Source organism: Eublepharis macularius, chromosome 7 (assembly GCF_028583425.1).
Source record: "Eublepharis macularius isolate TG4126 chromosome 7, MPM_Emac_v1.0, whole genome shotgun sequence".
NCBI classification, from domain to species: Eukaryota; Metazoa; Chordata; class Lepidosauria; order Squamata; family Eublepharidae; genus Eublepharis; species Eublepharis macularius.
In genome coordinates this window covers 97,226,320-97,254,128 of record NC_072796.1, presented here as the reverse complement: position 1 = coordinate 97,254,128, position 27,809 = coordinate 97,226,320, and the positions used below count along the sequence as shown (strand labels likewise).

The following is a 27,809-nucleotide window of genomic DNA, read 5'->3' as shown; positions in this document are numbered from 1 at the left end:
GCCACTATATCCCAATCAATGGGGATGTGCCAGGGGTATTCAGTATCCTGCTCACTTTCCTCCAACTCTATCCTGCCAGCGACCACCTATATCAGCACCACCACAGCCAATAGCCACAGTCCATGTAAGCAGTACAAGGTAAGCAAAAAACTTCCTTCCCAAGGTCAGTCAGAGAAAAAAAATCCTACTTGGCCCTGAAACAGCATTGCTACAAGGTGGGCAGGTGGGCTGAGCATAAGAGTGCTGATACTGGGGGCGGTACTGGGCACCTAGCCCTGCCCCAACCACGTGACCACTACAAGGCTAGGGGAGTGCTGCTGCTTATCCTTCGTGGTAGCAAAGGTGGCCCCTGGCCTCAAGTCAGGCTTGAGGGAGGGCCAGCTTGTAGGCAACATTTCTGCTTGAAGACATACTTAGGCACAGTTTTTTGTACAAGAACTAAAGAAGTATGTATGTTATTTATTTTATGTTTTTTATAGTCTGCCTTTCTCACTGAGACACAGTGTAATTCAATACTATCAACAGCTGGGTCATTCAATTAATAATCATGTATAGATAGCAGAAATTTGAAAACAAGCAGAAATCTGATGCAGAGCTGAAACAATGTTGAAACAAATCATAAGCAGTTTGACATGAAGTAACAGTAATAGCATGTTAGATTTTGGATAGCAAATTGCTTTTAATATTGTGTGGACTGTTATGGGTGTGTGCGCACAGTCATTTGTTCTGTGATTAATGACATTTGTTGAGGATCAGTAAAATGTCTGTACATACTGAAAAATCAGGCCTTGAGTGTATGATCACTTCCCCATACAGTTAAGTCCATATGTCCTCAACCTATCATTCAGAATTAGCCTAAATTTCCTACTGTCTCTTCTTTTCCATTCTTTTATAATTGTACAAAAAAACACTTTGTTGTGCCTGGGCTTTTAGGAGCTTTGGAACTAATTTGGAACCTTTTAAAAATGAAATATCTTTCAAACAAAGAAGAGCCAATAGGTAACTAATTTCTTTTTAAAATGTAGGGATATTAAATGTATACTTTTGTGTTTGAAAACACACTAGTTTGCTTCTTTTCTTGCAGGTAGTAATGTTCCATTGGAAAATGTGTATAATTCTCTGGAATAAATCAATAAGAGAATAGTTTCTTGAACACAGATAATTAGAATGTACAGATGAATTGGAAAAGTAAACATGGGTCGAATCCACATTCACCCATTACCCGCATGTTGATCGGATATCTTCCGTTTGCTTCCAGTCCGCGATTTTTTCCTCTTCGTTCACATTCCTGCTTCCAATCCGTCTTTCTTGCGCGCCCCTCCGGTCACACGGCCGCTTGAAAACCACTTTTTTAGGCGTGACCTTTTTCCCACCCATTTTTTAAAAAATTTTGAGTGCACTTTTCCGTTATTTCGATCTTGCCTTATAAAGAAACATCATTGAAGATAATGATGCCTCTCTTTCCCCCACTGACAGCACTGATGGCTCTCTCCCGTTTCTTTTTTGGAAATTTGGAAGCATGTGGGAAGCTTTCGTGGGCATTTCCTATGCACTACAGTTCAGTGCCTGAATTTTACTGAAGTTTCACTTCCTTGGAGTGTCATTATTTCGATATTTCATAATTTCGATATTACAGTAATATAAAATAAAAAAAATAAAAAACAGTTAAAAAGGAAGTTTTGCGAGTCCGTTCTGAGGATGGATTCACCCCAAAATGATTTTTCAAACTACCAGATTTGATTCAGAAACAGCATAATCAATAAATCCAATGCTATGAAGTCAAAAATAGTCTTTTGCAGACTACGGAGCACTTGCAAGTTGAATCATCCAATAGGAACTCTCGGAACGGCTGGAGAGACAGGAAGGGGGGTGGTTTTTTAAAAAAAACGTGTAAATTGCGCATTGGCCTGTGCACGGCCACCATGAAACTCCCGTTGAAAACCTGTGACCGCATATTCGGGAGAAATGCGAATGAAATGCGTCTGTTTAATGAGGTAATGTGACTGGCACTCGGGATTGCGTGGGGAATGCGGGGAACATGCGACTTAGAATGAGTAATGTGGATTCAACCATGCTCAAAAACACTGAGCATTATACATGCTTTTATATTTAAATACACAGTAAATACACTTTATATAGTAATAAGTTTTCACTCAAGTGAGTGGTATTTCATTATCTATTAGGCTAAGATCTGCATTTGCAGTTATTATTTATTATAACATATCATCATGTTAACATCTGCTGGTTTAGGTGAAGCAAAACTGATATGACATCTGATCTGCTTTACTACCCTTTGACCTAGCACTTAATGTGACTGACAGCTCTGGAAACACACCGCTGCACTGGGCCACAAAAAAAAAGCAGGCTGAAAGTGTTAAATTACTTCTTAGCAGAGGAGCTAACCCAAATATTCTTAACTCCGGTATGATGGCACCACTTCACTTGGCTGTACTGTCTCTTCAAAATGAAATAGTTAAGGTAAATGGATAAAATTAAAACAGTTCTATGTTGGTTATTTTCAAAATAATAAAAAGAAACATGGGTCTGGTCGGTGGCAGTTTAAAGAATAACGAAATTTTATTCTAGCATAAGGTTTGTGGAAGCTTTGTAATACAATAAAATTGCTCCCCCCCCCTTTTTCATGAAAGCTTATGCAGGAATAAAATACTGTTAGTCTTTAAAGTGTGTAAATTCCTGTTTACTTTTCCTACAGTAAACTTTCTGGAATTGAAACTAGTATGTGTACCATTGTGTAAATTTTTTAAATATACTAATGGTTGATAGATGCAGAGGAGTTAGCTGTGTTAGTCTGTGGTAGCAAAATCAAAAAGAGTCCAGTAGCACCTTTAAGACTAACCAATTTTATTGTAGCATAAGCTTTCGAGAATCAAGTTCTCTTTGACAAAGAGAACTTGATTCTCGAAAGCTTATGCTACAATAAAATTGGTTAGTCTTAAAGGTGCTACTGGACTCTTTTTACTAATGGTTGAAATAATGACCTCTGAATCTTACTGTACTGTATTGTATCCTAGATAAAAGATGCCTTGTCCCAGGGCCAAACTACATGCTACAACATAAGCAGGTCTTCAGTGGGCACTTGCTGCAGCTTTCCAGTGGGAACTCCATTTAATAGTGCCATGGGGTCCCAATTCTTATCAAGACCATGGTGGGGAAGGTGCTCCTGTGTTAATCCCTTGCTGTTTTCCCAAGACAAAACGTCAGGGGGAAGTGTTGTTTGTACCCAGGAGGCTCCACATATAATGCTTACATATGCGGCCCCCTGATGGGGAAATTGCACAGGGGGGGCTCCTCCCCAAGCTCCAGTGCTCATCTAAATCAGACCCCCATGGCACTTTTAAATGGAATTGTCACCAGGAACTCGCAGGTTCGGTATGGCTGTGGGTCCCCATTGTGGACTTGTATACATTATAATGTGTAGTTTGTGCCTAAGCTACAATCCTAAGCATACTAGTTTACTGATAAATAGAATTATCTTTTTTAATTAGCCATGGCCGAGACTTCAAGAAGCAGATGACGAAAAGTAGATGACCATTATTTATAGGGGTAGTCAGGGCTTTTTTTCAGTGGGAATGCGGTGGAACAGAGTTCTGGAACCTCTTAAAAATGGTCACATGGCCAGTGGCCCCGCCCCCTGATCTCCCGACACAGGGGAGTTTAAATTGTCCTCCGCGCCACTCAGCGGTGCGGAGGGCAATCTAAATTCCCCTCTGTCTGGAGATCAGGGGGCAGGGTCACCGGCCATGTGACTATTTTCGCCAAGGGCAATTTAAACAACTCCCCCCCTTGTTCCAGCTGACCCAAAGTGACATCATTGTGTGGTCTTGAGTTCTACCACTGAGTTCTGCCACATCTTTTCCCAGAAAAAAAGCCTTGGGGTAGTGATGTTGTGCCCTGACATGGGTGGCCCATGCTAGCCGGATCTTATCAGACCTCGGAAGCTAAGTAGGATTAGAGCTGGTTAGTATTTGAATGGGAAATCACCAAGGAAGACCAAGGTTACTATGCAGAGGCAGGCAGGCAGGCATTGGCAAACCATCTCTGTTAGTCTCTTGTTTTGAAAACCCCAGCAGAGGTCACTATAAGTCAGCTGCAACTTGACAGCACTTAACACACACACCTACATACACATGTGCACATGTGTGCGAATGTGCACGTACACATGCATGTGCACGCAAACACACAAAGAGTAATGCTGCAGGGATGGAGGCCAAAATGTCTTCCTTTTCATGGTGAGAACAGGAAACTAGTAAACTGGAATTTGACTGAATTTGAGGCAGAGCCCCTGAAGGAAACAAAGGAATTTTTGTCCAGTGACAACTTAGAGACCAATAAGATTTTCAGCGTGTAGGCTTTCAGAGGTTCCTTCAAGGTATTTAGATCACAAACAGTTGAAATCCTGAATTGAAGCTAATCAAACATGACAGAGAACCCAACTTGAAGGACAATTTACTATTAGTAATTTTGACAAAAGTCCTTTCCCCCTTCACCATCAGTACATCTGTAAAGTATAATTCTAAGATGCTGTTCTGGATGGTAAAAGGCTGTTTATAGATACCCAGAGGAATAAATTTACAACTCGTTCTCATATTCTTACAGGGCACTTTGAAATAAAATTATTGACTTCTGGGCCAACATAAATATATTTATTTGTTTGTTTGTGGGTCAATTTAGACAAGTTTCATTATTACTAATATGCTAATGTCATCCAACCCAATTTTTTCTTTATTAACTATCCCAAAAGTAGTTTCAGTTAAATGGCTGAGGGTGCACAAACTGAAGCTAAATATAGACAAACTGATGGTATGGTTGGGGTCCATTAAGAACATTGGTATCATATACTTAGACAAATATATCAGGGTGTGCAAAACTGATTTTGGTTGAGGGATCCTGGCTGTCATCTTCAGTTTAATTTGCAGACTGTAACTTTTCTAGGCTTGGCATCTACCATCCTTGTCTTACTAGCATCTAAAACCATTTAGTATAATGTTCTATACATGAGGCCATCCCTTTAAGCATTTTAGAAGCTATTTACAGCTAGTGCTGTTCCCTGGTTGTGTCTTACTGAAGAGGATACAACCTGGCAACGGACCTAGCTTTAAAATGAATTAAAGACCTGGGACATCATGGATTAGATCAAAGTAAAAAAAATGTCCTTTGCTTTGCTGTCTTCATTAAACAGAGAAGAGCACCCTCTCCTTCTAGATAGATAGACCTGCCAGTTAAAATAGATACTTCATTAATCTGATAAAAGAGACATTAATACATGTAAGTTTATGCCATAATAAATGTGTTAAAGGTGCCAGAAGACTCCTGGTTTTACTGTAACAAAATAGCGTGGTTGCTCTTCTGGAATCAGAGGAGTTAGCCATGTTAGTCTGTAGTAGCAAAATCAAAAAGAATCCAGTAGCACCTTTAAGACTAACCAATTTTATTGTAGCATAAGCTTTCGAGAATCACAGTTCTCTTCATCAGATGCATCTTTTTGATTTTGCTCCTCTGGAATGTGCTGTACCTGTTACCAGTAGAGAAGGAGAGAATGGACCTGCCTGTAATTATAATGTCAGTGTTCTGATGTTAATGTATCCTATGCTTCTAAGACAATTACAACATAATGTGAGTCAATTTTTATGTTAATATTTAGATTTTGGCTGAACATAGTATTACAGATGTAAACCTGGAAGGAGAAGGTGGGAACACACCCGTATTAGTAGCATGTTACAAAGATAATGCTGAAGCACTGAAAATTCTGGTATGTAGTTGATTTTTAGGATGTTTTTACTTATCTAGAATTGATATTTATATCTACCTTTTTGTATTTCTGTGTAATTTCTGGCCTTATGCAGTCTCACCTTCCCTTCTGCATGTTCTTCAGCTCCCTCCCTTTCCTTCTGGTCCTGGTTTACTGTTATGTCAGAATCCAGAAATCACAGTTTCCCTGCAAACCTAAATTGGACATCAAAAACAAGTATGCTTTACAGTTCTGTTTTTTAGGCAAAGTACAGTTTGCCCAATCATAGTTTATCATAGTTTATCTGGTTCAGATGTAATGACAGATTCTGGTTCGCTACAGAACCAGAGGTGGAAAGGAATCATTGCCACCCTAGTCGGAATAATGAGACAGACACAAGGCTTGGAACTAAAGAGCCACTTTATTAAACATAACATCAACCATTAATACGGCAAGGGCCAACTAGCGGTGCAGGTCAAGCCATGGGGTCACCCCTGGACCTCCACCTTGACCTGTCTCGGTGAGCCCCGAAGCCCCGGGTGCGAGCCATCCATGTGTGTGGCTGGGACCCGGCCAGCCAGGCAAATCTGGGTCCCCCCTTTCAAGCTCCTAATGCCTGAGGCGTACAGCAGTGAGGGAAGGACTTGCACGCGGGGTTCCTTAGGGCAGTCCGCCTATGCAGCTGGCAGCTGTCACAAGCAGTACCAACCACTCCTGGAAGACCCCCATTTCCCCACAAATGGGGAAACATCAAGGGTGCTCATCGGCCTGCTCCCTATCCCCAGACTCTATCCTGCCAGTGACCATCCTAAGGTGGCTCCACCTTATCAATTACCTCAACCTCTGCAAGCAGTACAAGGTAGGCAAAAAACCACCTCTTCCCCATGCCAATTAGGGAAAAGGGGGGGAAAATCCTACCTGGCTCTGTCAACAGCAGCCAGCTAATCCTGCACTACTACAGGGTGAGGTGGGTGGGCCGAGCACACAGAGCAACTGCCAGCCGGCTGGGCAGAGCTGCCTCATAAGGCTGCTGTCTCCACCCCCAGCCTGAGACCCAGATACCATGGAGATGCTCTGCCTCCTGCTCCTTTCAGGGAGGCAAAGAGCGGCCCCTAGCTTTATCAGTGGAAACTGCTGGCTGGGAGGGCCGTATAGTGCATGAGGTGACAAAATATGAGAGAGAAAGATGGAATCTCTAAGTTCAAAGCATAACACTAAACTACGCTTTAGCTTTACATCAGTAACAAGCTTTACTGAAGACAGCAGCAGAATTAGAAGGGGTTCTCCTAAGTTGTTGGCAGCTACCTGATAGCAAACATTTTTCTGCAGTTTGGGATGAAATCTAAGATTTCTGAGTTTTAAATCATTTAGAGTTTTTCAAGGCTGCTAGGAAAAGCCCCTTAACATTAATGCTGAACTTCAATTTTATTACTTCTGAAAAAAAGAAAAGCTGTAATACTTGCCTGGTGCATGAAGTATGTATGAATGAGGCATAGCAGTTCAGTGGTTGTATAGGAGTGGGAGGTTAATGCAGTTTTAAAAATCATTGTGCTGAGCATAGTCAGGCAAAACTCATTTTACTCTATTCAGCAGAAGAAGTAATATACGAACTGTTATTAATGAAGTATATTTGGCCAGAAGACTTTCACTCGGACTTGGTGTTATAAACACATATGGCACACTCCTGGATAAGATGCCTGTAAGGAGTCCTGTCCTGCTGCACTACTCACACTTCTGTCAGTGTGATGCCAGTGGCCGGCTACTACTATGGCAGTTTCTGCCTTCAATAGAAACCTGAATAGCTGCTAACAGATCACATATTTCAAGTGATTATGGTGGCCCTGAGCCCCTCTCAATGGGAAATTAGCCTAGCAGTGCCTGGAATAATACTGGAGCACTGAGATGATTCCTTGTCTCCTAATGGGAGGAGCACCAAATAACCATGTTCACCCCAGATGTGTGACTTGCTCTCAGACAGCTAGGTTCTTTCCCTCTAGCAGAGTAATAATGGCAAAAACCACCGTAGTAAAAGGCCCTGTTAGTGCAGTATCAACAGTGTGAATGATGGAGCAGGTGGGGGAGCCTGCAAGTGTTCCCTGAAAGGGGAACAAACCATGATTCTTTCACTGCCCTTTGGCCCTTACTAGCATGACCTTATGTTGCTAGCAGGACCAAAGGGAATATGAGAGAGTTACACTTGTCAGGTGGTTGGTTCCTTCTTATCAGGAGATGTAAGACTACCACCAAGCAACCATGCACTTTTAAGGGGCCTTTGGATCCCATGTACATGCAGGAAGTATGTGTGAACACGGTAACGTGAAAGTCTTCAGAATGTTATGGAAGTCTCTGTCCCTTCTGAAATTAAATGAATGCAAATGCTTCACTGCACCAAAGTGGTTTCATATTCAATGGGATTTACTGGCATTCTAGGGACTGTACTTATTGACATCACCCAAAATTTTGCAGGTGACAGTATGCAGTGGGTTCTGTGTTCCATATGAACTTTTTGAAATTATCCTTTAATGTCTCATCTTTCTTTTTTACAGATAGAAAATGGTGGTAAAATATGTAAAGCGAACAGCATTGGCTGTATGCCAGTTCATGCAGCAGCATTTTCTGGTGCAAAACCATGCATGGAAATCCTTATAAAAAAGGGTAAATATGTTTTTAGAATGTTACATTAATATTTCTTAGACTCAGAGCAGCATTTATTCCTTTAAAATGTCTTTCAGATGACAAATTTCTCATGTGATAATTGCAGTTATTATTGTAATATGTGAAACTGCTCTAATGACATTAGCATGCCAGTTGTTAATGGAGGCAAGCAGGAAATGTGATATTAACCACTGTTTCTTGTATTAAACCACTATCAGAACTAGTTGTCTATACCAACATACAAGCAACCTTGTCATTTTAGGAGAGCAAGCTAGCCATATTTAAATCCTCATGAATCAATGGATTTCCTTAGAAATACTTGGACGTTTGGTTATATCTCTGAATTGAATAAAACCTGATCATGTGAGCAAAAATTACATAATTTTTGCCAATACATACTATTTTATATTCATTCCTAAATTTATTGGCATAAATTCTGTAGTATTAGTCGAAAAGTGGCTTGTCAGAATTAATGCACTCTGAAACTTGATGACATTTTAAAATTATAATTGTAATATTATAATCTGTGCTTTCTTACAAGTTAGCAATTTAAACATATTTTTAAGGTGAAGAGCTGGGCTACTGTGCTGAAACTCATATCAATTTTATCAATCATGGAAGATGCAGTCCTCTCCACCTAGCGGTTCAAAGTGGTGACTTGGAAATGATTAAGATGTGCCTTGAATATGGAGCACAAGTTGATCTCAAGCAGGTAACAGCTAATATAATATACATATACTTAAACATATTGGGCCTGCTTTATATAAATCACACATTTTAATGGAGAGATTTAAGTATGTGCTTAACGATGAAGTCCTAAACTTTTAAGCCCATTGACTTCAGTAGACTTGGATTGCACTGCTAATCTTTGCACTGAATTTTGTGAAACTTAAAAGTGCTTAGTGACCTGAATAGCCCAATTTGGCCCAAGCTTGCCAGAAACTAGGAAATAAATGGGATTGACTAGGGTCAGTACTTAGATGGGAGACCTCCAAGGAAGAGTGGGGTTGCTGTGCTGAGGGATAGTCATTGATTGTTCATCTTATGCTTTATATTCCCTTTTTACAGAATGACAAATGCACAGCTCTTCATTTTGCTGCTACCCAAGGAGCAACTGAGATTCTGAAATTAATGATGTCATCTTATAAAGGCGAAGACTCTATAGTTAATGCCTTAGATGGGAATAAAGAAACATTGCTTCACAGGTGAGGGAGTTAGCTTCTTCCTTAGATGGTACAACTGAGAATTTCATAACCTCCTTGACCACCATGAGATGATACCTGTCACCTGCAGTATGTCACATTTTGGGCATGGCATTCTGGGCCAGTCATCTGGATGGTTATATGGAAGTTGGGAAGGTATCAGCAGTAGCCTTGTCATAGGAAGATTACAAGGATATGGGCCCAGTTGAGATGGATACAGCTGACTTCCAGAGAGCTCTGGGGAGCTTTCTGATTGACAGAGCTGGCCATTCAATCTCATGAATTACTCCTAAATGTGCTTTTCCACTGACCAGAGCCAGATTATGTCTTGTATATCTGGGCATTGGGGACAATGAGACAATGTTGACTAGAACAAAAATAGAGGAAAACCAAGGATACATATGCTGAGTACATGCTACAGCCCATTTGAAGGCCATTTCTGTGTCAGAGATAATGACAGCGAAAAATTATTTCTCCACCACCACCACCAGTTCACTGAGCACAATACAGTGAGGATTTTCAGGGTAGAGAATGTTTTGGAGCCTTGGTTACCCATTCTTACATAGCGATATACCATTTTTTTCATCTTGTCTTTGTCTTAAAAAATTCTTTCATTTTAGTTTAGTTAGTGTTGTTTTCCTTATTTTTGTTCCCATTTTGGTAAGCCCTCCCTTTCCCCCATGCCGGTATCTCTGGCTGCTGTCATGCTTGTGATCTGGTGGCTAGCCAGTCAGCTGAGCAACAAAAAGGGAGTCTTCCCCCACCTCTTTGGCATCTTAGTTCCTATTTGGGAGAACAGCTGAGATGGTTATCTTGGTGCACTTTAAGAACCTAATATTAAGATATGGGAGACTGAGGACTATGTTATCTGGGGTGTACTGAGACATTGGAAATGGTATCTGAGGTGCTGGGAGAGATGTGTGTGTGTGTGGGGGGTTGCCGTTGGAGGTTCCCTGGAGAGGTAGTATAACTATGTAGGTCCTTATGGTGAGAAATACAAGAATGGTCGATACAACATCAACTGGATCCAGGGTTATTAAATCCCAAACTACCATAGTGCTTTGAAATGAGACCCCCAACTCTTTAGCTTCCCTCTGTAATGGAAAACTAATGAATGGAAACTAATAATTTAGTGTAAGCCTTTCCTGGACACCATGCTTGATCAGCCTGCTTCTACTGAAGACAGATACTGATATAAGCATTGTCTCATGAAACCAATGTTTCCCCTAACCTGCCTGACTGGCAGCTTCATCCTGTCCAAAGGAAAAACTTCTTAATTGCATTTTGTTCCAACTCTCCCATCTGCTATCAAGGTAACAACAACGAGTACTACTACTGCTGTGCTTATATGTCACTCTTCTAGACAGATTAGTGCCCCACTCAGAGCAGTGAACAAAGTTAGTGTATTATTATCTGCACAATACAGCTAGGGAACTGGGGCTGAGAGGAGTGACTTACCCAAGGCCATCTGCTGAGCTCATGGCAGTAGTGGGATTCAAACCAGCAGAGTACTGATTTGCAGGCCAACCAATTAACCATTGTGCTACAGCACCTCTCTGATTGGCTGTTACTGACTCACTGAACATTCCAAGACCAATTTAAAGGGAATTGGTAGTTGGCAGAAAAGGGCAGGACTTTGACCTGTTTTTCACACATCCATCTTTGGGATTAAAACTACCTTAGATGGACAACCTGCATTAGAGAAGGACCAGAAGGTGGGTGGAAAGAGACCTAGTGTGTGTGATCCTTCTTATTTCCCTGGACTTTTAGTTTTTTTAATATCATTCTGGATTACCTAGTGGGGCTGAGAGCTAGAGAGGCTGTATTTCTGTGGTTCACTCCTACTTGGTAGGCTGATTCTAGAAATTAATATTAGGGAACAGGTGTTCTAAGTTAAAGCATTTCCACTACAAAGTTCTTGGTCTCTTAATGTTTACATGAAAGCCTTGGAAAAATCATTCATAGATTTAGAGCAAATGGTTATCAATATGCAGAAAACAATGCATTTGTTCCTCATTTCCTCTATTCCATCTGAGGAGGTGGATGTCTATAGTCATGATTTTTATTTATTGTTTATAATCCACCTTTGTTTCTGGAATGCAGAATAAGTCAATACAGTGAACAGGATAGGGCATCCAATAGACAATGAAATAGGATTTGACTTGTAGAAATCTGAAAACAACCAGAGCTCAAAAACAGTGGTGAAGCAAAACATAAGTAGTAACATGAAACATTAAATAATGCAAAGAATGCATAGAAGGAAACCACTTACAGCAACAGGTAGTACGTACTAAATGCAATAGTATAGTCTACAGTCCTCACTAGGGGTGTGCAATTCAGGTATATGATACCCGATAACCCTCCGAAACAACCTGTTTCGGGTTGTGTCGGGTTTTCCCGAAACGTTTCAGAAAACCTGAAACGTTTCGGGTAATCCGAAACAGCGATTTCCGAAATGTTTCGGTATTTCAGCTTTTTTTAGTAATGCATTTCAATGGGAAAAAGCCTCCCCCAGGCTTCCCGGAAGCCTGGGGGAGGCATTTTCTCACCAAATCAAGCCAAACTTGGTGGGGACCTTCCTCTAACTCCCCTCTAACAACCCCCCAAGGTTCAGAAAGATTGGACTTTGGGGGGCCAAGTTATGGCCCCCCCAAAACAGGTCCCCCTATCCTTGCCTAAAAGGGAAAGGTTTTTGCTTGCTGCTGCTGATCTCTTACGTTGTGGATGCTGTTGCTGATCTCCATGTTTCCTATGGGGGGAAAATGAAGAGGCAGGCTTGTCTTTCTAGGGGGGGCATTTTGCAGGGGCCCTTCTCCTACCTTTCCTCCCATCTGCCACCAAAGCTCAGCCTGCTCCCACTTGGGGGGGCATTTCATGGCCACCCAAATTAGGTGCTCTTCCCCCCCTTTCTCCACTATTTCTAGCTGGGAAATAACAGAGGCTTGTCTTGCCAGGGGTGGCATTTTGCATGCAATATGCCTCCAACCCTCAGGGGCCCTTCTCTTAACTTTCCTCCCACGCCCCACCAAGGCTCAGCCTGCTCCCACTTGGGGGGGCATTTCATGGCCTCCCAAAGTAGGTGCTGTCAGCCCCCAAAGTCCACCCCCTACAGCCCCACACATACCCAATTCTCCCCCAGCTGCCACACACAGATCCAAATCCCCACAGTAGCTCCTCACAGGCCCAAATCCAGCCCCAGCAGCCCCACACAATCCCAGGAACAGGCTGGCCAGCCTTCTCCCTTGTTTCCTATGCTGTGAACTATAACACTTTGTTTTCCAGAGCAAATATGCACAGCCCAGGGATGCCACAATGGTGCACACACTTCTGAGTGCCCGCTTGTCCCTGTGAAAGAGCACCTGAACCACAGACACCCTCCCTCAAATTCCCCCACCACCTACAGAGATGGCTGGCCAGCCAGCCCCATTGTTCTCTATGATGGCAACCAACTGCACAACAAAGAATAAAACACGAACAACACAAAGTTTTTAAAAAAACATTTCTCACTTTCAAAGTACAAGTAGGCAAAGCATTATGACACATTACACCAACAGTCCCCCACACAGAAAAATAACACGACTCACTTAAGATCAGAGAATCACAAAAACACAATTCCTGTCAAAAACACTTTATTTCTTGAACAGCTTTCTGTTACACAGCAGCGGGCCACACCAAAGGGCATTCCAGCTTTCCACCTCACAAAAGTAACACAACTCACTTAACATCAGAGAATCACAAAAACACAATTCCTGTCAAAAACACTTTATTTCTTGAACAGCTTTAGGTTACACAGCAGGGGGGCACACCAAAGGGCATGGCAGCAGTATCTTACACAAAAATAACACAACTCACTTCACATTAAAGAATCACCCCAAAAATTGCTGTCAAAAGCACTTTATTTCTTTAACTGCTTTAGGTTACACAGTAGGAAGGCACAACAGGGCGTAAAAGCAGTCCACTACACAAAAATAACACAACTCACTTCACATCAGAGAATCACTCAAACACAATTGCTGACAAAAAAAGGGAAGTGGGCTGTATTGTTTTGTGTAGTACGCTGCTTTCATGCCCTGTTGTGCCCCCCTACTGTGTAACCTAAAACAGTTAAAGAAATAAAGTGTTTTTGAAAGCAATTGTGGTTTTGGGTGATTCTTTAATGTGAAGTGAGTTGTGTTATTTTTGTGTAAGATACTTCTGGCATATCCTTTGGTGTGCCCCCCTGCTGTGTAACCTAAAGCTGTTCAAGAAATAAAGTGTTTTTGAGAGGAATTGTGTTTTTGTGATTCTCTGATGTTAAGTGAGTTGTGTTATTTTTCTGTGTGGGGGACTGTTGGTGTAATGAGTCATAATGCTTTGCCTACTTGTACTTTGAAAGGGAGAAAATATTTTTTAAAAAAATTTATTTTGTGTTGTTCGTGTTTTATTCTTTGATGTGCAGTTGGTTCCCATCATAGGAAACAGTGCGGCAGGCTGGCCAGGCTTCTCTGTAGGTGGTGGGGGTGTCAGGGGGTGGTTGTCTGTGTGTCAGGTCAGGTGCTCTTTCCCAGGGACAAGTTGGCACTCAGAAGTTTGCCCACCATTGTGGCACCCCTGGGCTGTGTGGAATTGCCCTGGGAAAGAGAGTTTAGAAGTTCCCAGCATAAGGAACAAAGGGGGAGGGCTGGCCTTTGCCAGCCTGTTCCTGGGGTTATGGGTGTGGGGCTGCTGGGGGTGGATTTGGGTCTGTGAGGGGCTAATGTGGGGAATCGGGATTTGAGTCTGTGTGTGGCTTCTGGGGGGGAATTGGGTTTGTGTGGGGCTGTGGGGGGTGGACTTTGGGGGCTGAGAGCACCTACTTGGGGAGGCCATGAAATGCCCCCCCAAGTGGCAGCAGGCTGAGCCTTGGTGGGGAGTGGGAGTAGAGGTGGGAGAAGGGCCCCAGAAGGGCCCCTGGCAAGACAAGCCTCCCCCCACCCAGGTGGAATTGGTGGAGAAAAGAGCACCTACTTGGGGAGGCCATGAAATGCCCCCCAAGTGGGAGCAGGCTGAGCCTTGGTGAGGGTTGGGAGGAAAGGTGGGAGAAGGGCCCCTGAGGGTTGGGGGCATTTTGCATGCAAAATGCCACCCCTGGCAAGACAAGCCTGCCTCTTCATTTTTTCCCCATAGGAAATAATGAAGAAGATTAGCAGCAGCTAGCTAAAAATACATTCACGTTTCCCTTTTTTAGATGAGGATAGGGGGACCTGGTTTGGGGGGCCATAACATGGCCCCCCAACTTGGGGGGTTGTTAGAGAGGAGTTAGAGGAAGGTCAGGAAGACGGAGGCATTTTCCTATTGAAAAGAAACCCGAAACAACCGGAAACGATACCCGAACCGCTAAACCCGAAATGGCTTGCCGTTTCGGATTTAGTGGTTGCTGAAACAGATTCTCGTTTCCGGTATAGCCGAATGAGAATCCCGAAATAGTGTGCCTTTGCACACTCCTAGTCCTCACCCTTTCCCCCCCAAGCTTCTTTCTGAATCGTTTTATTACAGTATAGCCCTATTTTCTGTGCAAAAAGCCCTGTTGAATCATTCATTTTTACATAGTTTGCAGAAAGCCAGGAGGGTGGATGCTTTCCTGACCTTAACAGGCAGGCCATTCCATCAGGTGAGGGCCACAACAGAGAATGCATGTGTTTTGCTGATGATTTTGTTCATATGCAGGATCCAACACTGTGCATGCAGAGTATTTTCATTTTTTTAAAAAAGAGAAATGTATCACACTTGCACAAGAATTCCTCATTGTGCTCATAAACAAAACCGGGGAAACACTGTCACTGTTTAAGGTTCATGTGTGCTATATGAGAGCGATTGTGTCCAAAGTCTGTAATTATCATAATGTAGGCTTTTCATGGCGTTAAAATCACCAATGTTTTCTTCGACATAGCATTGTGTTTTTATTGTATCCTTCCCCCCCCCACTTCTCTCACAGGACTGCATTGTTTGATCACTATGAACTGGCAGAATATCTGATATCAATGGTAAATATTTAATTTTAATTGAATTTCTACTAATACTAGACTGGTGTTAAGCACTAATGTCAGGTTGCATGGTAACATGGTTGTCAAGTTGTTTGGTAACTTGCACAAGGAAACAGCGAAAAATTAATTTCCTGTTTAGGAAGTCCAGGCCACTGATGTTGTGGTATGTTTATTTGGGTACATATAAGTTTGATTATACTGAATAATAATTGTTAAATTATATTGCTGATGTAAGATAATATATGAGGCTGGAAGACCTTTGAGTGTTATGTTTTTATCCTAGATATTCCCACTGCTGAAGAGAGGTTACTCTTTTAACTGACCAGTGACTGTTTTTCTTTGACAGTTTAAAATGCTGCCACAGATAAAACAGAAGCCTGACTGTATATGATATGTATCTGACTGAAAAGAAATGCTATAGTTATTAGCAGGCTGGCACCATCGGTGAATTTTCAAAAGATAACATTTACTTCTCCACCAACAAATATGTTCTAGGGTAGAAAAATAATCCCAAATACTAAGAATGATTGCAAAAGTAATATTCTTTACTTCAAATGTTTATCAAGGCTATTTGGATACTGTGAAACACTATTTTTTTGCCACCTCCAACATGTGGACTGAGATGTGGGCTTAGAATGAAGTAACTCAGCATAGGATAACCTCTGTTTCCAAAGCACTAAGACTTCATGTTAAGAAACCAGCAATTGACAGTACATTTATGGTACAGCGTTTTATCAGTAGGAATCTGCATTCAGATACTTCTGGTCCAAATATATATATATCCAAAAAATACACTATCACTGATATCTGGATTTTTCAGAATACTGATAATTAGATCCTACAAAATTCTGGATATATTTGTGAATATTTGAGGTTGTAATTTTAAGGTTCCCAGGGATGTTTTGCTTCAGTTTTACAGGTTTGGTTGGGCTTGCAAAAATGTCCCTTGCTTAAATTGGTTTGGTTTAGATTCTCTGGATTGACCTTGGTTCTGGCACATCAATCTGCTGGGATTCTCTGGCTTGACATAAGTTCTGTTGGGCTTGTTGGTGTTGTTGGCATTTGGAGACTTGGTCAGTGGTTGCTCTTGTGTGTCTGTCTATTGGATTCTTTGTCCTGGATAAAGCATAGATTTTTCTCTCATTGGAAACAAAGGAGACAAGTAAGGGGTACCTTCTTCAGGGGTCTTTAGAACTGAACCTCTTGATCCAATTCACTTGAAACTCTGGAGGTCTTTAGTGGACACACAAGACTAAGTATCCTACAATGTAGATGTCATTAGCTTGGAAAACAGCCACTCCAGTCCCCCAAAAAGAACCCCACAGGACATAATGGGCCCAAAAAGTTTTGGAGTTCCCAAAACTTCAAATCTGAATTTCAAAATGATACTGTGGACCCGAATAATCCAGAATACCAGTATGGAAACTGGTATTCAAATCTGAAAAATATTCTGTATTCAAATATTCAAATCTAAAAAATTCTGTATTTTTTTTCAAGTACATATCCCTAGTTGTCATTATATCAATACCAGATCACTCTTCCACAATGGCTCAAAATTCTGTGCTGATTAGTTTTGACAACACAATATCACAAGTTATTTCATTGTAAGGAATGTTGTACAAAGACAAATGAACCCATTTGTACCTTTGTCAGATAAGACAGCCTGAAAGGGTGGATTGAGAGGTCCATTTATAACAAGTAAAAAAAGTTATGGCATCTTTAAAGTAAACAGGTTTTAAGCAAACATATATAATATGTTTCTGGTTTTGTTGTCTGTATTGTAATTACATTACATAAATTTTCGATTAATCTTAAATTGCAGGGAGCAAAGATTGATTGTGTTGATGTTGAAGGTCGAACTCCACTATTACTTGCTACCTCTTGTGCGTCATGGAAAATTGTGAATTTATTACTCTCAAAAGGTACAAAATGGGCAAGAGAACGAATTGTGTGCAATTCTAATGTTAGCTGAAATACTGGCATTAAGAGTAAATAGCCTTGAAATAATTTTCCTATCTGTGTATTTAGGAGCAAATGTGGAGTTAAAAGATCACCTAGGTCGTAATTTTTTACATCTAACAGTACTACATCCTGGAGGATTACAACATCTGAATGAAAAATTTTTGCAGGTACAAGGAACATCAGTTTGTGTACGTTAGTAAACTTATAGTGTTAGAGGCAGTATTATTTTCCCCAGAATGTGCTCATGAGACGGTCACTCATATCTGCTTGCAATATTCATCATCACTATTTTTGCCTATTTAGTCTATTCATGTTTTAATAGACAAATTTATTATTGCAAACCTGCCTTGTTAGCAGCAGTATCTTCCAGCAGAATCTTCTGTAGAGAAATCAGACTGTAGAAGTATATTCTGTAAAGCATATATAGGTGAAAAAGGTACTCCGTATCTAGCAAGTCTCCAATTTTCTATATTTATTTTACATGAGCAAATAATGTGATGATGTCTAATGGAAAACTTCAGCTCATTGAACGTCTTAACTGTTGATTTACAGCCTTTCCACTGAGCTTGTCAAGGCTCCACTAGATATGGCATCCTTGAGTCCAAGCTGGGGACATTGCCGCCATTTTGAAACCTAATGTGCATGTTTTAAAAATGCCTCTGGGGCCTGACCCTAACTGGGCCCATGGCATGGCAAGACCAGGTGCTCTTGTTCCCCATCTTTATGCCTTTTTGAGCGCTGAAATGGCCACGCCCCCTGTTGCTGTTTCAGGATTTCCCTGATATGCATCAAAATATGATGAGTGGTGCTGAAAAGCCTTGCTTTGAGCTCCAAGCTGGTTATTTTACCCAATGGGAGTGAGATCCCTCTGCCTCCCTCCCATTGGGTGAAATAGCCAGCTTGGAGTTTTTCAAAGCTCTGAGCAGGGCTTTTCAGCGCTGCTCTGAGCTTTGAAAGTATCCAGGTTGGCTATTTCATCCAATGAGTGGGAGGCAGAGGGCGCTCCCTCCTATTGGGTGAAATAACCAGCTTGGACTTTTTCAAAGCTCCCTCTTCCTCCCTCCCCTTGGGTGAAAAAGCCAAGGACATTTCCCTCTCCCCTTGGATCAGCTGTTTGGCCGAGATTTCTCCACCAAACAGCTTATCTGGGGTTTAAATGCCTATTTCCCTGCTGCTTTGCAGGGGCAAGGAAAGGAGCATTTTAAACCCTTAACCCGAAACTTCCGTAAGCAATACCAGTTGTTTTGGGAAGCTTTGATTCGGGGTTTCCGAATCTGGGCTCGATTCGGAAGTCCTGAATCTTTGCAAATTGGGTCCAATTCGGGTATTTTACCCAGATTGGAAACCCGAATTGCACACCCCTGGTCATTTTGTAGAGGGGAAAAAAATGACAAATACCCCCTGCAAGGTCCATACCATGTAGGGAACACAAAAGAGTCCCTAGGAACACTAGCAACATCCGTATATCAAGGAGTAGTATGCCTTTAATGCCTCTGTGAGTGACAGAAATAGGAAGCCACCTGTTGTCTGCCAGTTCAGTCATGGCTCTTGTTGTTGTGATGCTTTCAATCATAGGCAGAGTGGCACAAGGCAGGGAAAAAGAACTACTAGCCCCACAACTCCCAGGGAGGACAACAGCATGAGCAGCAGGAGACCTGGAGTTAACATAATCCAGCTTTGCAGATGTGGATTTAAATTCCTGCATGTAGCAAAATTTCCTTTTGCCTTTGGCAAAATTCCTTCTTGCCAGGTTGTGCCAGACACAGGGATAGCAACAAGAGAACATACAAGTAGACTTTCCACAAGGCATCCCCCAGTAGCTCACAGTGGGGTACCCTCGTGGCAGGTGGGAAGCACAGGTCTGATTTTCAGGAAAGTGCACATTATGTGGAAAGCAAAGTTTATTTTCTTCCCAGAAACAGATTGAGTAGCAGCAGAACAGACTGAGTAGCTCATGCTCAAGCCCATGTCTTCTCCATTCAAGAGGAGGTCCCTAGTCACTCGTCAGAATGGAATTGCATGAATGAAATACTACAAAGGGCCATATGATATTGGGTAGTGAAGAATGCAAGAACAGGCATGGTGTAGCGAAAAGTTACTGAGATAACATGGGCAAGCACCCTCTTCTAATTTTCACAAGTGCCCCAAGTGCCCTAAGACACTCCAGTCACACACAGTTGTAGGATTTTAGGGTTTTAGGGTTTTTATAATCTTACAAGGCTTGTAGAAGAATAGCTCTTGTTTGTACATGGTCCTATTGCATGGGTTAGTTAAAATAATGGGGAGGGAATACCAAATTGTTTATTCTTCCTTTGATCCATTGAGGGGTCCCAGGTTATACAGACTTAAATGCAATATAGCTTTGCAAAACGATAATTTTCACATATTATTAATATCATTTTTTGTATGTGACAGATGAAGCATATTAAAGACCTTGTAACTGATGAAGATAATGAGGGATGTACTCCACTACATTATGCATGTAGACAAGGGGTTCCCCTTTCTGTGAATAACCTCCTTGGCTTGAATGTTTCCATCTATTCTAAAAGCCGAGATAAGAAGTCTCCATTGCATTTTGCAGCTAGGTAAGTCTGTGAGCTGGTTCATTTCACTTTAATCTTCCAGATATAATCTTTAGTCATTATTATATAAAACTTTTTTTGTAGCTATGGACGTATCAATACCTGTCACCGACTTCTACGAGATATGGGAGATACCAGGCTCTTGAATGAAGGCGACAGGAAGGGCATGACTCCTCTACACTTGGCTGCTCAAAATGGTCATGAAAAAGTTGTCCAGTTTCTTCTGAAAAGAGGTGCTCTCTTCCTCTGGTAGGTATATATTTTCTTTGTTTCTTCCCTGAAATAAATATAGAATAATGTCATGCATTTAACAACCATCCTTTGAATTAATCTGAATTATCAAGGAAAATATTTTGCCAACATGAGGAATACATATTAGTGTTACATGTAATATTTTAGGTCTTAAAAGTATTATTTAGTTCACTGGCAGTGGAGCAGAGATATTGATAATAGCTATTTCTGCACAATATATATATATATATATATATATATATATATATATATATATATATATATATATATATATATATATATATATATATATATATATAAAAGAATCCTGTCATTTCTCTTGGCTCAAGGCAGTTTTTACTTACTCGGGGAATGAGAAAGTATACATGTGTGGCCCTTCATACATGCCTCCAACTCTGGGCTTTTGGATAACCCGAATCTTTATTCACATAGATTGCAAACTGATGTAGTATTTTCCCCATAAGAGAATAAGACTGTTGTTCTAAAAAAAAAACTTTTTAATGTACATATTATAGTTCAGAGGCAAGATAGAAAGGAAATTGAAAAGGAAGGAATTGACAATCAAAATACTTGGTAACTGAAAACAAAATATTTCAAATATCCACTTTAACAATTCCAAACAGTTACTAAAATCTTTGATAATGAAGATGCTGCCCAATTCTCTCTCTCTCATGACTAGTCCATGAGAGAATTGTGGGGATGTGGATGTATCTCTGAAGAATACGGAAAGAATGACTAGATGAGGGAGGGAAAGAGAATGAAAGAAGATGCAAGTCTTGTCGATCTGAGAGAGAATGTTATGCTGGATACATGGGGAAATATGTGGGTACCTAGCAGGAGCACTTATGCAGAGACAGACGGAGGCTCCATGGCAGGAAGCAGGAGCTGTGTCAGAGCAGTGGGGTGAGAGAAAGCAGAGGAGATTAAGAAAAAGGGAGATCGTAGCTACCTGTTTTGAAAAATTGCAAGGGCGGAGGTAGGCTTAGATGGGAAAACCTGACCTGTATTACCTGTTCTGGTTAAAACCCTGTTCTTGTATACCTAATTTCCCTCCAGTTTGGTTTTGGGGAGTCTTGTTATAGTTCTTGGAATCAAATTAAATTAATTTATTTGCTAATTTCAGACTTCAACGAATCTTATTTTCTTTTACTCATGCCTGTTTGGGACAAAATCTGACCATGACATGAGATAATCCTGATATGATGATTAACTCAGGAAGGAGACTAGGTTTTTCTCTTTTATGGGCTGCTAAGTATTATCCTCAGCTATTTAGGTCTTATGTAATATTTATCTTTTTCTGTTACAAACACAGACCATTCTTTATATTGCTAGAATCTGAAATAATTTTAGCTAGTGAGGTTGTTTGTATGTAGGATGAACCTTCTTGCAATGGGTACTTGAAAACCTTGCTTTGTATTCTGTTCATTTTAGATGGAATTTTATTTCCTTGTCAGACTCTGAGTCTAATTATTTGCACTCTGGGGCTGAAAGTGACGGGGGGGGGTGTCTTTACATGATGTCATAAGGGACTAGACAACTTACAGGTAATAATTAAAACATTACAGCTTAAAACGAGATAATAAATAAAACCCCAAGGCAATCTGTATCCAAGCCCTGTCAGCAGTACAGCAGCTGCATTTTGTACCACTTCCAAGAAGTTTTCAAGGTCAGCTTCATATAAAACATTGCAGCAGTCCACTCTGACATTTCCATTGACTGGAAAATATTATTTGGAATTGGAAATTTAAAATACTCTGTCCCCTAACTGTATCTCAAAAATAATCATGATATCCCTGCACACTACTGATCTCTACATATTTATATTTGCTTTTTTCAGTGTGTATATAATATAAAAATCATGGCAATGCTTTGTTACTATTTATTTCAATTTGTTTTCCAAAAGCGATTTTAAAGGCTGGACAGCTCTGCATCACGCTGCCTTTGGAGGGTATACTCGCACGATGAGGATAATTTTGGACACCAATGTAAAGTGCACAGACAAAGAGGATGAAGATGGGGTAGGTGAATTCATAATCTCCATCCATGAAACTGCAAAGTGCTATGAAGCAGCCACATTGTTCTAGAGCACATAATTAACAAGGTGAACTATTTTCACAAGGAAATATCACAATGTGAAGAAACCTTGCAGTTCTTTCATTTTCACAAAAATGAAACCTATGTAATCACTTAGCTTTGGCTACCTCTCTTACACCTTGCCTTGGAGATCCTGAATTGAGTGGAAAGGTGCCATAGAAATGTTTCAAATAAATAAATTTAGCCTATAAATTGGATAAAAAAGTAATAAGACTTTTAAAAAGGAGAAACTCTGTCTGTCTAGTGTCATTTTTGAAATCAATAGGATCACAATAGTTTAAATCTTTGTGTTTCAGTTTAACTCAATTGAAATATTAGTATGAATTTCTTAGATAAATGGACACTATCACATATAATATTTGAATGGTTATATTGTTGTGTATAACAATCTTATAGTTTCAGGTAAATAGCTATGTTGGTCTACTGTAGAATAGCAGGATTTGAGTCCAGTGGCACCTTAGAGACCCACAAGATTTTCTGAAGTATCTGAAGAAGAGAGCTTTGACTCTCAAAAGCTTGTACCCTGAAAATCTTGTAGGTCTCTAAGTGCCACTGGACTCAGATCCTGCGAATCATATGAATAATTTTCTTTAATAAAAATAAGGCTCTTATCCAGCATCTGCCTGACTTCTTTCCACTGAAATCAATTTCAGTTTGATTTGTTGCTCTTTCCTTAAAGGTATATCCATGGTGTTCAGTGGGATTATTCCAAAGAATGTATAGAAATAGTGCCTAACTTACAGTAAAATCCTAAGCAGAGCTATACTTTCTAAATCCATTGAAATTAATTGTCCTGAGTGTCCATTTTTCCCTGTGGATTTAGAAAGGCGTAGGTCTGCATTGTAGGATTGTATCCAGGTTTTTGAAAAAAAATCTTAGATGCATGTTTTGAATAAACTCATGAAGCCTTCTGTAGGAAAATTGGCCTCCTTCTTTTAACATGCATGTCTGCTCTGTTAGTGTCTTAGTCATGTGATTCTTTGACATTTCAAAAAAAGATGTCATGTTGCAAACAAATGTTCAGATCAATTTAAACTTCCATTAAATAATTCTTACACTTTCTTACAATATCATTATCCAGCAAACAAATTAAAATGTTTATTTTGATAAACATGTATTATGTGGATTGAGTTACATAGGACAGTTTCTATATGTTTTAATATTTTAAATACTTTACCTTTTGTATAGTTATTCCATTTTCCCCCAAATATATATGAGTTAAAGTTCTAAGAAAATGAGAAACAGAACAGGGTCCTGTCCCCTCATTCTGCAGCTTCATAAATTAGCAGTGCAATTGTGATCTAATGGTTCATAGAACTTGATTTTGTGCAGAAATTTTTACTAATATATTTGATATGTTGCCCCTACGGAAAAAGAACACAGCTCTTCATCTTGCTGCCAGTGAAGGTCATGCAAAAGCAGTTAGGATGCTTCTTGATGATGGGGCCAAAATACTCTTGAGCAAAGCTGATGCATCTTTTCTTCATGAGGCAATACACAATGGTCGGAAAGATGTTGTGAATGTTGTTATCTTACATAAAAGGTGAGATGTTTATAACAAGTAACAGTATGCAAATTCTTGCATAATATAATAGGTTTAATATAGTTCATTATGTGTTTCCACCATTTGAAAACGCTCCTATACCAATACTGAACTAAAATGTTTTTTAAATAAATAATTTCTGTACCCTTTATACCCACCTTTTATTTCAGCATTCTCTAGTAAAAGTTAAAGGCATCTACTGTTGCTCTTTCACCTTCTTCCCCATTTCTGTCTTTCCTTCTCTCTCTTAAAAGTCTACTGATGATTCTCTTTGAGAAACTTAGCCCTACTGATACCAGTGAAGTCATAGAGAATCCTTGTTGCCTAATTTATTTGTCACTGCTTGCTTCTGCGTAACAATCCTGGACTTCCTTGGTGATCTCCCATCCAAGTACTAATTGAAGCCATCAATGCTTAGCTTCCAAGATCTGATGAGATTGTGCTAGCCTTTACAATATGCATGTTTTCCTAGTTCCCTGCATGTTTAACATGTCAGACTGTACTGAAAAGGCTGCCTTCTCACAACATAAAACCTCTTAAAATTTCATCTGAAATCTCTTCCTTTTCATAGGTATTCCAGAATTTTTCTTTTTCTCTGCTATATATTTTAAAGTTTGACATTAATATTGTACACTAGCATATATAATATATATAATTGTCATCATGGCTCCATCTGTGGATATTTAAATCCAGAGACTGGGGCCATGGACAGTCAAGAATGATAGATCTTTCTACAAACCTGAGTAACATACCATATTTGCAGAAAAATCTGAAATCTAAAAAAAACAAACAACCATGGGGGATTTAAAACTACCCAAAATGATAAAAGAGCATCTGTAGCTTTAAGGAACAGACACCTTCAATAGCCATTGCTAGGCAGCCACAACAGTATTCAATGTCAGGCAACTTTCTAGCACATGACTTGCATGACTCACTGAGCCTGGCTTCTTGCTCCTGTTCAACAGTAGCCACCCCATGAAAGCCAGTGTAGTGATTAGGGATTCAGACTAGGATCTGGGAGACCCAGTTTTGAATCCCCACTCTGCTGTGGAAGCTTACTAGGAGGCAAAAAGAATGATACAAGCTGCTTTGGTCCCCACTGTAGAGAAAAGCAGGATATAAATGAAGTAAATAAATAATACATATAGCTAAAGAAGCGGGCTGATAAAAGGTGGGTTGGTGAGTGGAAGGGAAAGAAGAAAGCAGGGAAAGGTGAAGATATGGGCCTGCCAGGAGGAGGGTGAAAGGAAATAGTGTGGGGAGGGGGATACAGGGGGAATGAGATGTGCCTTGCAAGTCCTTGTGGGTTTCCTACCATGCAACTGGGCGTGGCCTAGCTGCCAGCACTGCACAACTGAGGCCAGCTTGGTGGCTGCCACTGTATAACTGGGCCTTAGTTTTCTAAGGTAGAGGCTGTCAGGGGGAGGGAAAGAGGAAAAGTTAAACAACCGTGATATATAACGGAGGAGATACTTTCCACCCTTGCTATCTGTGCTGCCTGCAACTTTCTGGCTTCTTGTGAGTAAACCTTTGCTTCCATTGCAAATAGCAGAGGAATGTTCATGAGCTATTGTGTGCCAAGATGTTTCGAATTCCTTCTCTTTTAGCACTGCAACTCTGTGGTGTTTCAGTTTAACCTGCCTTGGACCTTTATTACAGCTCCTCGTCATGCTATGTTAAACTTCTACTTCAGGGGGGTCCTGGTCACAAACCCCACTCTTCCCTCCCCATAGAGCTTTAGGTGTGCTCCACTTTACCTAGGCTTTTTAACCTCAAGAGTGCCTTCATTTAGAATGCCACCATTAATGCCCCCTGTGTGTGATCAGTATATTGCTGCTACCCTAATTTCCTCAGTGTTCCCAAAGGGGTTTTGCTGCCACCAAGGACTTTTGCTTAGATCTCTTTAGTTTAACTGGTATTATAGGAAGGCTTAGTTATAAATAGTATTATAGAATGATCAATGTGTGAGGGTGGCTGTGAGATATTTCAGATGAAACAGGCATTTCGCTTACCTAGAAGTAGGATTTATTTATATGAATATAAGAATGATGGTTACAGGGTATTGATGAGTATATTGGTTTCAGAATAGGTTCATAAGCTTGGTGGTTTCAAAATAGTTTTATACAAGTGGGGACCCTCCCCCCCGAAGTCCTTGCAGGTTCCCTACCATTCAACTGGGGCACAGGGGAGAGACTGTGGGAGGGAGGGGTAAAGAGGAAGAAGGGAGCAGACAAAGGTGTGTGGGGAAGAGAGAAGGAAGTAGAAAAGGGGGGAGAGACTATGAGGGGGCAGTGAAGGGAAGGCGGGCATGGTGGGGGAAGTGAAAATGAGATGCCCTCGCAAATTCTTGCAGGTCCCCACTTGTCATTATTTATTTGCTGCTACAGAAGCACAATTAACATTTTTATAATTCTTAAAACATGTTAATGTATCTTACTATAATTATAGTATCTTTCCAAGCAATTTCATTTTTTTTTCCAGATGGGAAGAGTCTATGAAAACATTTTCTCACCATTCTTCTACCAATAAATGCGCTATATTGGAGATGGTTGAATATCTTCCTGAATGTTTTAAAGTAAGATATTTTAATGTATAATTTAAATTGCAATAATATGGAGCTGGATTCAAATGAATCCATGTCTCTGTAGAAGGTATTTTCTGTTAACAGAAATTTCTTTTGCATCTTATACTAGAATATTTTGTAACAATGAAATTAAATCTGAGAACTTGAGGGAACAGAACATAAAAATTATATTACAAACACATGCCTACAAGGACTCATGAAAGGTAAGTCCCCTGTGCAAGCACCGAGTCATTACTGACCCATGGGGGGATGTCGCATCACGACATTTTCTTGGCAGACTTTTTATGGGGTGGTTTGCCATTGCTTTCCCCAGTCATCTACACTTTACCCCCAGGAAACTGGGTACTCATTTTACCAACCTCGGAAGGATGGAAGGCTGAGTCAACCTTGAGCTGAACCCAGCTTCCGCCAGGATCGAACTCAGGTGGAGGGGGATTTGCGTCCCTTCCATTGGCTCCATCTTTTTTGTCCTTGGTTCAGCCCCTGTTTCCATCCCCTGCCCATTCTCTCTATTCCTCAACCCCTTACCACTTCCTTCACCTGTTGCCCAGTGCCACCACAACACTCTAGACAGCTGAGGCAATTTTTCATGATGCCAAGGTTTTCAAGGAATTGGCTATAGGCTTTAGTATCCTCTCTCAAGTATCAGGTGTGAGGTTAGTCACTCAGTGCTTGTGACAGAAATATATTAATTATCTTTTGATATTTATATAGCTTCTTAACTTGTTGATGCCATTAGATAAAGAAACAGATATACACATGAAGAAGTAACTTCAAAAATTACATTCTAGAACTGAGGATGTGCACATTAAAAAACTCAGAATCTCAGATTCATATAGCTCAATATTTGAAATGACTCATATTTTATCATTTGCTGATAATCAGGCACACAGAAACCTATTATTTATAAAATTATCCCAAACTGGTTTTGAAACATTCTGACATCCCAATATTAAGTAAATTTATATGTATTGTTCTCCATTTATTTAAATGTAACTTCAAGTTACTTGTAAGTATTCTGAAACTTTGAGGTCAACACCATTGCCAGCTGAACTGATGTGGCATTCTACTCCATTTTGAGACCTATATTATGCTTCCTGAGTTCCTTAGTGTTCCCAAAAGATTTTCACTGCCACCAAATTTCTCTCAGTTTAACCTATAGTTCAGTAAGGCTTAGTGATATT

General features: G+C 40.5%; 1 protein-coding gene across 1 annotated transcript in view; it reads left to right on the top strand.

Annotated features, from left to right (window-relative positions):
- TRPA1 (transient receptor potential cation channel subfamily A member 1) overlaps positions 1–27,809 on the top strand; it is a 58,206-nt gene that overhangs the window by 4,619 nt on the left and 25,778 nt on the right. The window contains exons 3-15 of the mRNA XM_054985009.1: positions 2,303–2,478; positions 5,663–5,770; positions 8,296–8,404; positions 8,971–9,116; positions 9,473–9,609; positions 15,560–15,608; positions 17,431–17,530; positions 17,637–17,737; positions 19,986–20,155; positions 20,237–20,401; positions 22,308–22,422; positions 23,875–24,041; positions 26,523–26,616. Of these exons, the coding sequence (XP_054840984.1) occupies positions 2,303–2,478; positions 5,663–5,770; positions 8,296–8,404; positions 8,971–9,116; positions 9,473–9,609; positions 15,560–15,608; positions 17,431–17,530; positions 17,637–17,737; positions 19,986–20,155; positions 20,237–20,401; positions 22,308–22,422; positions 23,875–24,041; positions 26,523–26,616 (1,637 nt within the window). The remainder of the gene's footprint in view (positions 1–2,302; positions 2,479–5,662; positions 5,771–8,295; positions 8,405–8,970; positions 9,117–9,472; positions 9,610–15,559; positions 15,609–17,430; positions 17,531–17,636; positions 17,738–19,985; positions 20,156–20,236; positions 20,402–22,307; positions 22,423–23,874; positions 24,042–26,522; positions 26,617–27,809) is intronic.